Source organism: Odocoileus virginianus, unplaced genomic scaffold (assembly GCF_023699985.2).
Source record: "Odocoileus virginianus isolate 20LAN1187 ecotype Illinois unplaced genomic scaffold, Ovbor_1.2 Unplaced_Contig_4, whole genome shotgun sequence".
NCBI classification, from domain to species: domain Eukaryota; kingdom Metazoa; phylum Chordata; class Mammalia; order Artiodactyla; family Cervidae; genus Odocoileus; species Odocoileus virginianus.
In genome coordinates this window covers 64719-79901 of record NW_027224321.1, presented here as the reverse complement: position 1 = coordinate 79901, position 15183 = coordinate 64719, and the positions used below count along the sequence as shown (strand labels likewise).

Genomic DNA, 15183 nt, shown 5'->3' with positions numbered 1-15183 from the left:
AAGCTTGTACACTGGTGTTTCAAGGTTTTTATTTGATGATCTTTGCAAGGCCAAGAGTTTTTCACAGTTTTGTTTTCAAAACTGTAGTAAACAAAATGCCTAAAAAATATGATTTCACATAATAGTAGAATCTAAAGTTGAAAATGTGCCTACTCCATAGTGCCACCCAGGCAGGAATCTAGCCTGAGGCTTGGCCACCAGTCTCCCTGAATTCTGAGGAGTCCCGAGGCAGCCCCCTTCCCCAACTGTTAGAAAGCCCTTTTGTTCATTTTTGTCTCCATTCTCCATTTTGTTACTGTCTTCCCGACAGGGAGCTACTTTAGTCATCTCCCACATAAAAGTCCTTCCAATATTTTACGGTAAATGTGATGTAGCCCCTAGAACATTCAGATCCCATTCCTTTGGCCAGTTCTCACAAGATGTGAATTCCAGACCCCCTGGCAGCCAGTCTCCTTCCCACAGACAGATTTCAGTTGTCAATACCCCTTTCAAATGAGGCAACGGGAGACAAAGCTGCTCTCCACGTGGCTGACCCAGAGTACACGAAGACAATGAACCCCCAGCTCCGGCCATTCACTCCATCTAAGAAGAATCCCAGCCTGGGGACTTTTGTCTGCTTTCTTCTACTCTATTTATTCCCAGTACCTAAAACAATTCCTGACACATGGCAGGCATTTAAGAAGTATTTGCTGAAGGAATGCATTATGCCTGTTCAGATTTAGTGGTGAGGAAGTCAGCTGCTGGGTTTCATAACAAAGTATCTACTGTGGTCCCATCTGGCTGATCAAGAAATTAAGAATAAATAAGGGGAGAAACCACAGTTTCTTTTTGATTTTAAGGAAAAGCATATCTAGAATAAGACATGCTACCTTAGTTCTGTCAACTAATATTCTTAGTAAAGATGTTTTCAAAGGGCTTCCCTGGTGGTCCAGTGGTTAAGTCTCCAAGTTTCCACGGCAGGGGGAAAGGGTTCAATCCCTGGTCAGGCGGGGAACTAAGATCTGCATGCCATGCACCATGGCCAATAAATAAATAAATATAAAAATCGATGCCAAAAAAAATCCATGATGAACAAAAAATTTTAAGCTTTTAAAATCTTAGCATTAGATAAACTAATAAAATATTCAGTTCAGTTCAGTTCAGTTGCTCAGTCGTGTCCAACTTTTTGCAACCCCATGAACTGCAGCACGCCAGGCCTCTCTGTCCATTACCAACTCCCAGAGTTTACCCAAACCCATGTCCATTGAATGATGCCATCCAACCATCTCATCCTCTGTCATCCCCTTCTCCTCCTGCCCTCAACCTTTCCCAGCATCAGGGTCTTTTCAAATGAGTCAGCTCTTCGCATCAGGTGGCCAAAGTATTGGAGTTTCAGCTTCAGCATCAGTCCTTCCAATGAACACCCAGGACTGATCTCCTTTAGGATGAACTGGTTGGGTCTCCTCCCAATCCAAGGGACTTTCAAGAGTCTTCTCCAACACCACAGTTCAAAAGCATCAATTCTTCTGCACTCAGCTTTCTTTATAGTCCAACTCTCACATTCATATATGACTACTGGAAAAACCATAGCCTTGACTAAATGGACCTTTGTTGGCAAAGTAATGTCTCTGCTTTTTAACATGCTATCTAGGTTGGTCATAATTTTCCTTCCAAGGAGTAAGCATCTTTTAATTTCATGGCTGCAATCATCATCTGCAGTGATTTTGGAGCCCAAAAAAATAAAGTCAGCCACTGTTTCCACTGTTTCCCCATCTATTTGCCATGAAGTGATGGGACTGGATGCCATGATCTTAGTTTTCTGCATGTGGAGCTTTAAGCCAACTTTTTCACTCTGCTCTTTCACTTTCATCAAGAGGTTTTTTAGTTCTTCTTCACTTTCTGCCATAAGGGTGGTATCATCTGCATATCTGAGGTTATTGATATTTCTCCCGGCAACCTTGATTCCAGCTTGTGCTTCCTCCAGCCCAGCATTTCTCATGATGTACTCTGTATATAAGTTAAATAAGCAGGGTGACAATATACAGCCTTGATGTACTCCTTTTCCTGTTTGGAACCAGTCTATTGTTCTATGTCCAGTTCTAACTGTTGCTTCTTGACCTGCATGCAGATTTCTCAAGAAGCAGGTCAGGTGGTCTGATATTCCCATCTCTTTAAGAATTTCCACAGTTTGTTGTGATCCACACAGCTCGAAGGCTTTGGCATAGTCAATAAAGCAGAAATAGATGTTTTTCTGGAACTCTCTTGCTTTTTTGATGATCCAGCGGATGTTGGCAATTTGATCTCTGGTTCCTCTGCCTTTTCTAAAACCAGCTTGAACATCTGGAAGTTCACAGTTCACATATTGCTGAAGCCTGGCTTGGAGAATTTTGAGCATTACTTTACTAGTGTGTGTGTTTTGTACAGTTCTTCTGTGTATTCTTGCCACCTCTTCTTAATATCTTCTGCTTCTGTTAGGTCCCTACCATTTCTGTCCTTTGTTAAGCCCATCTTTGCATGAAATTTTCCCTTGGTAGCTCTGATTTTCTTGAAGAGGTGTCTAGTTTTTCCCATTCTATTATTTCCCTCTATTTCTTTGCATTGATCACTGAGGAAGGCTTTCTTATCTCTCCTTGCTGTTGTTTGGAACTCTGCATTCAAATGGGTATATCTTTCCTTTTCTCCTTTGCTTTTCGCTTCTCTTCTTTTCTCAGTTATTTGTAAGGCCTCCTCAGACAGCCATTTTGCTTTTTTGCATTTCTTTTTAAAAACATAAATATTAGACTTTGATAAACAGAATTAAATCTCGAGGAAATATTAGTCAAGCTCAAATGAAAGGGATATTGCAAAAAAAAAAAAAAAAAGTTGCCTATAGTCTTCAAAAATGTCCTGAAAGGCCAAAAAAAGACTAAAGAACAGTTCCAGAGGAAAGAAAGATTTTCAGTTTTATATCATGAAAAAGTAAATGAATTAGAATCTAGGTAGAGAAAAAAGAAACTTCTTTTTTTGCTCTGAAGGACATTGTTGGGATAATTAGCAAAATTAAAACATGGACTTTTTGTTAGATAACTGTACTGGTCAATGTGAACTTCCTTAAGTTTGAAAGTTATACCAGTTACATAAAAAAACAGTCATGTTCTTCAGAGACATGTGTTAACATGTGTACGTAAGGGCTAAAGGTCATGATACCTAAAATTTACTCTCACAGGATTTTTTTTTTTTTTTTTTTTGGCTTTTGAACCTCATGGCTTGAGGGATCTTAATGCCCCGACTAGAGATTGAAACTGTGCCCTTTACAGTGGAAATTCAGAGTCCTAACCACTGTATGAGATGGTTAGATAGCATCACCAAAGGGCAACTGAGCAACTGAACACTACTGAGCAACTCAACAACAATAACCACTGGACTACCAGGGAAATCCCTCAAATGATTTTTAAAATCATAATACGTGAATTATTAGGGAGAGAGATAAGACAAACACGAGGAATTGTTAACAACTAGTGAATTTAAGTGAAGGCTGTATAGATATTCACTGGATTATTCTTACAACTCTTCTGTAGGCTTAAAATTTATCGTAACAAAAAATAAAAAAAGAAAAAATAAGCAAAATATTTCAAATAACAAAGCCACGGTTATGTGTTTTGATCCCCATCAGACACTCAGCTGGTGCTCACAACCTGCCAGGCATGGTCACTTTTTTCAAAGCATATTATTGGTCCCCAAATGAAAGAACAAACATTAGCCTTTCTTTTTTGATTGGCCAGAATACTCTGAGTATTTTATGTAAAAACGAGTAAATGAAAACGTCAGGTTAAGAGAAACATGCAACTACCCACATGCAATTTCCTGATCTCTGATTAAGGAAATCCCCCCTCCCTCCCCCACCCCACCCCACCCCACCCCCCGGAGTTTCGGATCTGTTTCCTCATTAAAGGATCTTGTTTCTAATTAAGATCAGGATTAATCATACAGCTCCAGAGTATCTGCAGTCTTGCGCATGAATGGCAGAGGACAATTTCGTTCAGTCTCTGAAGACGCGGCGCAGCCTGGACAGACAAACCCGCGGGCGCCACGTCCCGGCGCGGGGACGGTCCCCTCGGCCACCGGGGACCCGCGCACCTTTCGACTGCGCGATGTAGATCAGGCGGCTGAAGATCTTGCGCATGCGCGGCTTCAGGGCGAAGTTCTTGGCGCCGCCAGTCACAGAAATGACCAGGTTGGGCGTTTTCAGGTGCCAGTGCTGGGTCAGCAGCTCGTACAGCGGCTCCGCGTCCGTGTCGCAGGACAGCCGGATATACTGTGGGGAAGGGCAGAAGCATCAGGGTCCGCAGGCGATCTCCTGATGGCGCGGGCGTGGCCCCGTCTACCTGTTCCTTTGGGACGGGAGCGCAAGGCAGCTGAGGAGGGTCCCCTTGGGGCAGTGGAAGGGGACGTGGGGCCCCTGCAGGGACATCCAAGCCAGCTGGAGAGCTGGAGACTTCATCCTAAAGGCAGTGGGGCACCCGTCGGGTGTTCTAAGCAGAGTAGAAGCCAGAGGGGTTTTACATTCTGGGGAGCCCTCCAGCAGGAGTGCTGACTACAGACTGTGAGCCGAGACAGGTGGGGAGGCAAGACAGTGGTGGCCCATCCCGGGACAGATGCCCTGGGAAGAGACAGAGTGGACAGAGGAGAATTTAAGGAAACTGTTAATAATGGCCAACTGAAAACGGGCACCTGCCATCTGCCTCTGAAAGGGAAAATATTAGTCGCTCAGTTGTGTCCAACTCTCTGTGACCCCATGGACTATAGCCCTGCCAGGCTCCTCTGTCCATGGAATTCTCCAGGCAAGAATACTGGAGTGGGTTGCCATTCCCTTCTCCAGAGGATCTTCCCAACCCAGGGATCAAACCCAGGTCTCCTGCATTGCAGGCATGATTCTTTACTCTCTGAGCCACCAGGGAAGCTATAAAGGGTGGTATGTCGCACCAGGGAGGTCAGTAGGTGGCAGGGGGAGAGGAAGAAGAAAGGCTTCCCTGATCGGGAATCAAACCCAGGCCGCGGCGGTGAGAGCACGGAATCCCAACCACCAGGGAGCTGCCTTTACAAGGATGCAATCAATCACTGTAGTCACTGACCTCTGACACATCCTGAAATGAGTTCAGGGTGGAGATCAAGAATGAAACTCTGTGCTCTGGGGAAAACCCACAGAACAGGGCTTCAGATAGTTATTTTCAGGATATTATATGAGCCCAAATTCTTGCATCTTCTCATATCTACAAAAGCACTAAAATCATTCATGAAGACACCTGCTCCTTGTGACTAGCAGCAAGCGTCTACCAAAGTGGGTGTTTGACTGCATGTACCCACTTCACTAAAATCATATGTAACACTGACCTTGCCCCCCTACCTCTTTGGAGCAGCTTCTCAGCTATCTGAGATGCTGTCTCCTTGGCTATAGTCCTCATTTGCCCCCAATAAAACTTAACTCACAACTCACATTATCCTTCTTGTTTCCATTCGACACAATCCATTAAACAGCTTTGTAAAATGCTGTGTAAGAGCCTGCAGTGTGGGTGTGCAAAGGAAAATATCACCTTATTCAAGGCCATGTTTACTCTCAAGAATGTCATATGCCAAACTAAACGAGACCACTCATAAATGCATTTGTCAGGCATTTTGTAGCAGTGAGGGTCAACAAGGATATCACATGAGGCTGCTCTGTGCCTGGAGAAAGGATACTGGGTGACAAGCCAGCCATCCCTGTGGAGCTCCATGCTGGGGTCACAGGCCAACATTTCCAGAATGAGCCAAGCTCCATGACAACCATTGTCAAAGGCCATCTTGTTTGTCAAGAGCCGTCCTGTCCCTAGCCAGCCAGCTCCCATCTCTATATTCAGTAATACATGCACCACAGAGAATCAATGACTTAACGCCAACCCTTCCCTTAGGAATTTTCTTTGTCCTGAGCCTATAAAAATTGGCTGTAAGTCCACAAAAGCATCAGCTCTCCCTTGAAAACACCTCAGGATCGGCCTGCCGTTCTAATAGCATCTCCCGCTTTCTCCTCCCTTTGGCGGTCATCTCTCCCTGGTCTGTCAGAAAGCTGGCCTAATGTCTTGGCAACACCTCTCATTATATCTGTCCTTTGTTCTCAATGAATCCTCTCTTCTAAAATACTCTGTGTCTGGAAATTCTTTTCCAGCCCACGCCCGGACGGCCATAACATTTGGTGGCCAATATGGGAGCTGAACCTGCAACCTTGGTGTTACCAACACCTGACAGATAGAACTCCTCTTTCTGCTTTTCCCGCTACTCACTACTGCCTTCACAAGTTCACCTGTGGAGTGTTGCCATAGCACATAATCTAATCACAGCTTCTGATTTTTTTACAATCTTTTTCTGCAGTCATGTTTGGGTTGACAAGCCATCTCTTCTGCTTTCATACATACTATCAGACAATTTGAAGTACCTCAAGGTACTTCAGTAACCTACCGTGTTAGCATATGGATTAGCTAGTTCAAGTAGAAAACCATTGCTTACCTTCCCTTTCTTCCCCTGAGTCTCAAACTGAATATCTCCAAAAGCATCAGTGGGAAATTCCTTTGTATGTTTCTTGTAATTCCATTTCTCATTTTGGTTGATCTGAGTGCCTTCTATGTGTTGGTTCTGGGCATAGCCACACTTGCACACATTTTCCCTGAGTAGGAGGATATTGACAGGAAGGAACAGATTTCATTAAATCTACTTAAATGTTTCATCACGTTTCTTAGACTACACATGATTAGCTTAAATCAACACAAAAAGAGATTTTAGCATCACATCTAATTTCCAGACTGTTTTCATCATCTCGGTTGTTTAAAAACTATCTCGATGTTTCATCCCTGTGACATGGAAGATTCAGGCAATACACTGCACTTGCATCTCCACTGAGAAAGAAGAAAGCAGGAATGCAGGGAATAAAAAACAACAGAGAAGACTTCTTGAGCCTTCACATGCTCTGGCCATAGCCCTAACTATTCTAGACTCCCAGTCACTTCTCTCTCAGGTTCTGCAGGGCACTTCTGTTTCTTTAGAGTAAATTTCTTTATTTAGGTTAAAATAACTCAGGGTCCTTGTAACTAAAAGTCTTAATTATTAACACTGTGTATGTGTGTGTGTGTAGGTGTGTTCAGTCGCTCAGTAACATCCAACTCTTGCAACCCCATGGACTGAAGCCCACCAGGCTCCTCTGTCCATGGATTTCCCAGGCAAGAATACTGGAGTGGGTTGCCATTTCCTTCTCCAGGGGATCTTCCCAACCCAGGGATCAAACCCATGTCTCCTGCACTGCAGGTGGATTCTTTACCACTGAGCCACCAGGGAAGCCCAGATCTTAATTACTATAGGGTATAGAAATTATCTGTATTGATATCAAAACATTCAATATTTTCTAGAGTTATAAAAATTCAGCTAGAACCTAGAATCCAAAATCATTCCTCCACCAGTAACCTTGCCTCTTTTCTTTTTTCTTTTTTTTTTTTTTTTTTTTGAACAGTTCTCTTGGGCATCACTCAGTTTGGCCAAGGGAAAAAAAAAAAGTCCACTGGAATTGATTACAATTGTTTTAGTCTTTTCTCCAACTAAGCCCGGGGGCACTTCCTGAGCTGAGGCTGCTCCGGTGGTGTCAGGATCCTCCCCACTATTGTGGTTCAAGTTGGCTTCCTCCAGTCTTTCTTTAGCTGTTTCTGTCCCACTATCCTTTGGGGTCCTTCCACACCCACCCAAGTTCATTGCAGGATTGGGGAGGGAAGTTCCTGTCCCAACTGTCTTTGTTACAACTGAAGAGTGACTCTGAAATCCTTTTCCTTTCCAAGAGTTGGGGTGTGTTTTGGGTGACCTCGAATGAGAAGCTTGTCTGGCTCCATCTTGATGATTGGATTGGTAGCCCTGTAAGCACCAATGTACACGAATTGGTCTACAAATAAAGAGGAGAAGGGAAGAATTCCAGGAAAGCATTAGGAGCACAGATACTTGGAGGAGGCATAGAAGTGACAGAGAAGGGGGATGAAGAGGATTAGGAGAAAGTCAGGATGCTAGTTCTGCCCCTTGGGACAAGTCTGACTCCTACAGAATTACACTGTCAATATAGTAGCTGCTAGCCATGTGTGGCTATTATTTAATTTAATTTGAAAATTCAGCTCCTTGGTTGCACTAGCCAATTTCAAATGCTCACATGGGATGATGCAGATAAAGAATATCCCCGTTATAGTAGAAAGTTCCATCACACAGAGCCCATTAGAACAAAAGCAAAGTTCTTCCTGTCTCTACCTAGAACCCAGGATGGCTGAGGCAGTGAGGACTGCAGAGAACAAACCCGGATCCAGGAACATACAGCCTCGAGAGTGCCAGGAGGCGACCCCTAAGTTGGGCAGCAGTGTCAGAAGGTACCCTCAGCAACAGGGACCATAGTCAGGCATCGCTCTCCAGTGGCCACACAAGAAACAGAAAGGGGTTAAAGAAGAAAAACATGAGTGGCCTGGCTTAGCACATACGGGACAACTCTGGGGAGATTTGGAGTAGTTTAGGTCAGCTGGTGTGCCAAGCAGCAGCAAAATTACACTATCACTGTTACCAGTCACTTCCTTTGAGTCCTTTGTCCAATGAGTAATTTAGATTACACAGAGCATCCCCACTGCTGATAGACAGATGAAAATAATGAATATGAGAAGTTAAAAAGCTTTTGGCGTCTTGACTCTGGCCTACAACCTTGGGTCTCCTCTGAGATAGGCACTGGGAGACCCCGAGGTGGTCCTGTCCTCAGCTGGCATTGCAGAGGGTGAGGGCTACTCACAGCAAGGCCCTTCGTTTGGGGTCAGACCTGAGCTGCAAGCAGACACCATCAGGTGGGTAGTTGTAGATTTCCCTGTCCTCCATCCACTTCTGCTGCAGCTAGTAGAAACACCCTGACTTTCCTTTGAGGACCCATCCTTCCCACACCAGGTCCATATGGACACAACACCCAGCCAGTCAGTTCATTCACTCAGTCGTGTCTGACTCTTTGCGACCCTATGGACCGCAACACACCAGGCTTCCCTGTCCATCACCAACTCCCGGAGTTTACTCACGCTCATGTCCATTGAATCAGTGATGCCATCCAACCATCTCATCCTGTTGTCCCCTTCTCCTCCCACCTTCAATCTTTCCCAGCATCAGGGTCTTTTTCCAATGAGTCAGTTCTTCACATCAAGTGGCCAGAGTATTGGAGTTTCAGCTTCAACATCAGTCCTTCCAATGACCCAAGACTGGCCAACTACATATTTCATCACCTTCCCAAGGATTAGAGTGGGTCCATGGCCCATGCCAGGCCAATAAGAGCCATGAACTCCAAGATCAAGGGTCCAGGACTTTGGGTAGAATTGCTAGGAACGAGGCCCTCTTTCCCCTCACTGGTAAACTGAACTGTTATCAGCCAGAGTTGTGGTGTCCATTTTGCCATTACAAAGGAGGAGGCTTCCCACCCAGAGAAGGACAGACCCACAGGTAAAAAGAGGCGGGGTCTTGGTGACACTAAGCCCTGGATCTGGCTGTGCTTTCCAGCCACAAGTTCCCATTACAACCGCCCCTCATTTAAGCCAATTAGATTGGATATCTGCAAATGACAAGGTACTGATGAATAAAGTCAGCCTAAGGCAGGGTCATTCTTAGAAGGGGAAAGAGCTGAGCCTGAAAGAACGTACACATGGTTGCTTCCAAGTCCTAGCTATTATAAATAGTGCTGATCTAGAGGGGTGGTCTGGGGGCAGGGGAGGAAGGCTCAAGAAGGAGGTGATATAGGTATAATTATGGTGATTTGCATTGTTGTATGACAGAAACCATCACATTGTAATGCAATTTTCTCCCAATTAAAAAATAAAAAAAGAATGCACAAAGAAGAATCAGAAAACTGAGTTCAATCCTTCATTTCTCTCCTACCAGTGAAAGTGTTAGTCTGCTGCCTTGCAGGCAGGTTCTTCACCCCTGAGCCCCCAGGGAAGCACACGGTTTATCACAGGATGTTGAATATAGTTCCCTGTGCTATACAGTAGGACTTTGTTGTTTATCCATTCTATATATAATAGTCTAGCTATTCATTGATTGTTTAGTTGCTGCCATAGTTTGTGTTTAAACACTGACTCTCTGTTGACCAGAGGCAGTTAGAGCAAGATCAGGAGTGTTATAATCAGCCTTAGATCAAACCTTGGCTTGGCTCCCTGTTCACTGCATGAACTTAAACTAATTATTATCTTTTGAACTGTAATTCTCTTATCCTAGAAATCCAGCAAAGTATACTTTCTGAGTTGTAGTAAGGATTCAGTGGGATGTTTCCTAAAATTCCTACCATAGAAAGTTCTCAGTCAATGTGCTTTCTTTCTTTGTATAAATTAGAAAATGAACATCAGAAAAAATAAGAGATTTCTATTTTGTCATTGGTATAAACTTAGTCATTATGAAGCATTTTGACAGAGTATAAACTCTGTGAGTCAGCTATCTATCCCCCACATTTCCCTGAAAGATTTTGTGTTAATTTGTTTGACTGGTAGAAAATAACATTTGGATTCATTCATTCATTCAACAAATATTTATTGAGCATTGACTGTATCAGGGAACTTTACATACTTGATCACGAATTCTACAACTGCCCTGCAAGGTAGCTTTTATCATTTGACTGACAAGTCAAGTGAGGCCTGGAAAGGCTCAGTGCTTTACCCAGGGTCACATTGCTGGGCTTCCCTTGTGACTCAGATGGTTAAGAACTGGCCTGCAATGCAGGAGATGCAGGTTTGATCCGTGGGTCAGGGAGATCCCCAGGAGAAGGAAATGGCAACTCACTCCAGTATTCTTGCCTGGAAAATCCCATGGACAGAGCAGCCTGGCAGGCTACAGTCCATGGGGTCGCAAAAGAGTTAGACATGACTTAGCAACTAAACAACAGCAATAAATGATAAACCATAATGGAAAAGAATATTTTTAAAAAGAATATATATGTGTGTATAACTGGATCACTTTGCTATACAGAAGAAAAAAATGCAACATTATAAATCGACTATACTACAATTTATAGAATTAATAGCTAGACTGTCTCCTATCGCCAGTAGGCAAAAGAGAGGGAGCAGAGAGGAACATATGAGAGAAAGAGAGGACTAAAATCTCTTCATTAGAGCCCAGGGCACCTTCCTTGGGAAACATCATCAGTCAGTCCACTTATCACTGGCCCATTAGGTAACATTCACGGAGGACCCCCCTGGGGGTTGCTCCCCAAGGCTTTTGTGACTCAGCCTGGATGTTCCAGGGAGACTCAGCATAGATGAACACCCAATCAGACAAGAGAAGCCACAGTCAACAGCCAGACAGGAGCCAGTCAGATTGCCACGTGTGCGCATGCCTGCCGTTGCCTGCCAACAGCTATAAAATAACAAGGTTCATTGCCACGGCCACCTGGGTGGGCTCCCAGGCTCACGGGAACACCAAGAGAGCGACAGCCTATCTTGGAACCTTCACCCACTCCTGCCAAAGCTTAAAATATGAAATGATGCCTCTCTAGGGACAAGCTGCTTGCCAAATTCTTCCTGCTTGCACACCATTTCTGAGAACTGCAAGATGCAAATAACCTGAATAATGAACTAGTCTGCTGTCATGGTTGTTAATAATTTATCTTTGAACATACTAGCAAAATCGGAGGCAAAAGAGGTACTTACGTGGCCTTGGAATCTTTGGTAAAGAAGACACACTCCCGTTTCTTAAAATTTGCTTCAATGAAATTCACCAAGTCCTTTGGAGAGAGAACATGGGAAGAGCACATCACTAATTTGCACTTCACCCCTGCTGCTCTTCATGAGTGAACTAAACTTATTTCAAAGGGTTTAAGGATTCACTGCAGATCAGTAGCACCCAGCATCCCATCACGCCTTTAGAGTACACAGACCTTTAAAAAAGAGGCATATGTTTAAATTTTTAAAACTAAATGTAAATTTTTCTAACAGTTACTTGGCATGATCTTGTAATAAATGTCACACACAAGAAGTATGTTTTTTCAACTCTAAAGCAACTGGGGGAAAATAAGGATCTGTTGGTAGCTTAGCATAAATAATGTATTACTGCAGATTCCCATTCCTCTAATGCTTGCTTTTCCAAAGATGATAAAGTGCAAATGCTCTTTTCAGACTTGCATTTGTCCCCCCACGGGCAGGTGGTCAGGCATATCCAGGACGTAATTCTGACACGTGATGGAAAACTTCCCTTTAGGTGACAGAAGCAAATCAATTGGCAAAGGTTGAAAACTACTTTGAAAATACATATACTCCTCAGAATGGGAAAAGATATTTGCAACATGTATTGATCACCACAGGCTTGGTAAATAGAATATATAAAAGACAATGAGACCCCAAGAATAAGACAGATAACGTCAGGGGAAAACAGCAGGAGACGTGAACAGGCATTAAATAAAAGAGGATACAGAAGCCATAAATAGGTGAGGAGCTCAGCCTCCTTGGGAATGAGGCAAACGTGAAGGGAAACCACAATGATGTCCCACGACACATGCACCAGACCGGAAAAATTAAGAGAGCATTGGATCCAAAGGCCTGGGAAGGGCCCGACAGGGGGCCTCAGACCCACTGTGGGTGGTGAGCAAATTGGCTCAGCTCTGGGAAACTGGCCACCGCTGTTCCCTCGAAATAGTCCCTGTGTCCTGGGAATGGCCTGCATGCTCAGATGCCTGGCACAGGGCTGGCAGCTTTAGGGGACTGTCTTGCCCCGTGGAGGTGGGGCTGGCACTCCAAACCCACTTCTGTCAGGTCGCCGGGCACCCACAGTTCTCAGACAGTGTCCTATGCGTTTTCCTCCTGTCTTTGCACCCAAGCCAAGCCTGACTCCTCATCCCCCACAGCGGTGCCACCACAAAAAGGGAGGGGACAGTCTCTGTCCTGGGAAAAGGTCCACCGTGCCTTCAGCAGCCTCCCCCAGCCATCTGGTGCCCGCTACTGTACATTCTGAGACATCAGAGAATGGGAACCACATGCCCCCTTTACCTGGCCCTTTAAATGATATTTCGCCATAAATCCTGTGTCTTAACCCCAATTCCCACTAGGGAGAGGTGTTCACCTTTACCCAGCGGCCTCAACCCAGAGAACCTTCTCCAGGGACCACCTCACACATCTAGGAAGGTTCAGAATGGCCCTGCTCCTAATAGCAAGATCGGAAACCCAAATGTTCATCCCCCTTAGGCTGGACAAAGGAGCGCGTGAGGAAGCCCAGTCCAGCAGGACTGAACCAACGCCACTACACCTGGCCACTCGGAGGAACCACAAACACAGGTCAGCTGGCCAGAAAGCGAATCCACGAAGGAGCACTGACTGTGGGACTCCACGAGTGTCAAAACAGACAAAACGGGGCCACCCACTGTTGACGCACATATACTCAGACCATAAGCTTACGACTAAAAGCAAGGAACGGGGAACACAAAATTCAGGACAGCGTGGAGGGCTTTGACACGGGGTCACATGGGAGTCTCCTGAAAAGTGCTGGTGATGGGTGCAAGAGTGTTAGTTGTATTGTTTTTCCTTAGGCTGGGAATTTATGTTTGTAGGTTCTTTTCTACCAATATTGATGATAAAAATGTAGAAAGCAAAAATAAATCTTACATCCTCTGAATGAAAAAGTTTTGAAGCCCTGTGATGTCCTTTCATCCTCATCATTTTTTCTAGCTCTTCACTAGTTTTAAGTCTACTTCACACAGGTAAAGAGAGGAGCCTTCTGCCCACTCACCCCTCCCCACCCCAAGTCCGAAGCAGCAACTCCGTGTGCAGGGACACAGAATGACGAGAGGTGAGACAGGTACCAAGAAGGGCTAGAAGCTACAGCCAGAACAAATGCAGACGCAGAATGAGCCACCAGCCACGAAATTAAACAAAAGGACTTCAAAACTCACTTCTAAGGTGAACCCACAGGGCTGGAAGCAAGAACACCAAGCATTAAACCATAAAAATAAATATTCATAGTATGGTAATTCACTACAATGTGTAAAATATGTAAAATAGATACCATATATAAAATAGCCAGTGGGAATTTGCTGTGTGACTCAGGGAGCTCAAGCTGATGCTCTGTGACAACCTAGAGGGGAAGGATCTGGTGGGAGGTGGGATGGAGGTTCAAGAGGGAGAGAATGTGTGTCTATCCATGGCTGATTCATGCTGATGTATGGCACAAACCAACACAATATTGTAAAACTATTATCATTCAATTAAAACTAAATATTTTTTTAAAGTGCAGTATTGAAAATGTTATATAAGTCAGCTAATAGGTTCACTCTTGAATGAATAAACAACAAGGTCTTCTTGTATAGTACAGAGAGTTATATGCAATATCCCGTAATAAACCACAATGAAAAAGAATATGAAGAAGATGCATATATGTGTGTGTGTGTTAAGTGAATCACTCTGCTGTACAGCAAAAATTAACACATTGTCAATCAACTACACCTCAATAAAATCTGTTTTTTAAAGGCCCAAAACAAATGCATTCTTTAACAACGTAAGGTTACAGTTACAATCTTTAAAACAGGAATGCTTGACAAACAACACAGAAAAGAAAACACAGACATGAATGAGATGAGACATGATCTTCTTAAAGGAGTGAAGTGAAAGTCACTCAGTTGTGTCCGACTCTTTGCGATCCCATGGACTGTAAGCCCATGGAATTCTCCAGGCCAGAATACTGGAGTGGGTAGCCTTTCCCTTCTCCAGGGGATCTTTCCAACCCAGGGATCGAACCCAGGTCTCCTGCACTGCAGACGGAGTCTTCACCAGAAAGGAGGAGTACGTCCGCAAAGAACCTTAGCTGCGTGTTGGAGGGGGCGCGGTTAACTCACGCTCTCCGCGGAGGACACGTCGGTGCTGCGGGACGTGCTGGAGTACAAGGTCCGAGTGCTGTCCGGCGTGCCGTTCCTTCTGCTCCTCATGCTGAGCCGTGCGCCCTTGAACGACATCTCTTCTGTGGACAAAGGGGAGGGGGGAAGATGGGGTCACCAACGTGGGCAGGCTTCGCTGAAGGCTTTACCGCAGTGCCCTCCCCGAGCCCCTCCCCTCTCGCCGACTGCTGCCCCAGAGCCCCGTCCCTACCCACGCCCACCCCGGCCCCCCTCACAGGGTAATTGTCCCCGGCCTCTGCCCTCTTCACTTCTCTCCTCCGGGACCCAGCCTGAGTTCAGTCCCT

General features: G+C 44.8%; 1 protein-coding gene across 9 annotated transcripts in view; it reads right to left on the bottom strand.

Annotated features, from left to right (window-relative positions):
• The window catches only part of TRPM8 (transient receptor potential cation channel subfamily M member 8), an 86490-nt gene extending 71534 nt beyond the window's left edge, over positions 1–14956 (bottom strand). For 8 of the 9 annotated variants that reach the window (XR_011486310.1, XM_070463570.1, XM_020893850.2 and 5 more), the window contains exons 1-4: positions 14840–14956; positions 11670–11743; positions 6496–6652; positions 4096–4273 (exon numbers count right to left, since the gene is read on the bottom strand). Coding sequence is in view for 7 of the 9 variants with exons in the window: in XM_070463570.1 (XP_070319671.1) it covers positions 4096–4273; positions 6496–6652; positions 11670–11743; positions 14840–14956 (526 nt within the window). In the remaining 2 variants the exon portion in view is untranslated. Of the gene's footprint in view, positions 1–3946; positions 4029–4095; positions 4274–6495; positions 6653–11669; positions 11744–14839 lie in introns of those variants that run through there. The other variant, XR_011486311.1, reaches the window with a different exon arrangement.
• Between the last annotated feature and the right edge of the window lie 227 nt (positions 14957–15183).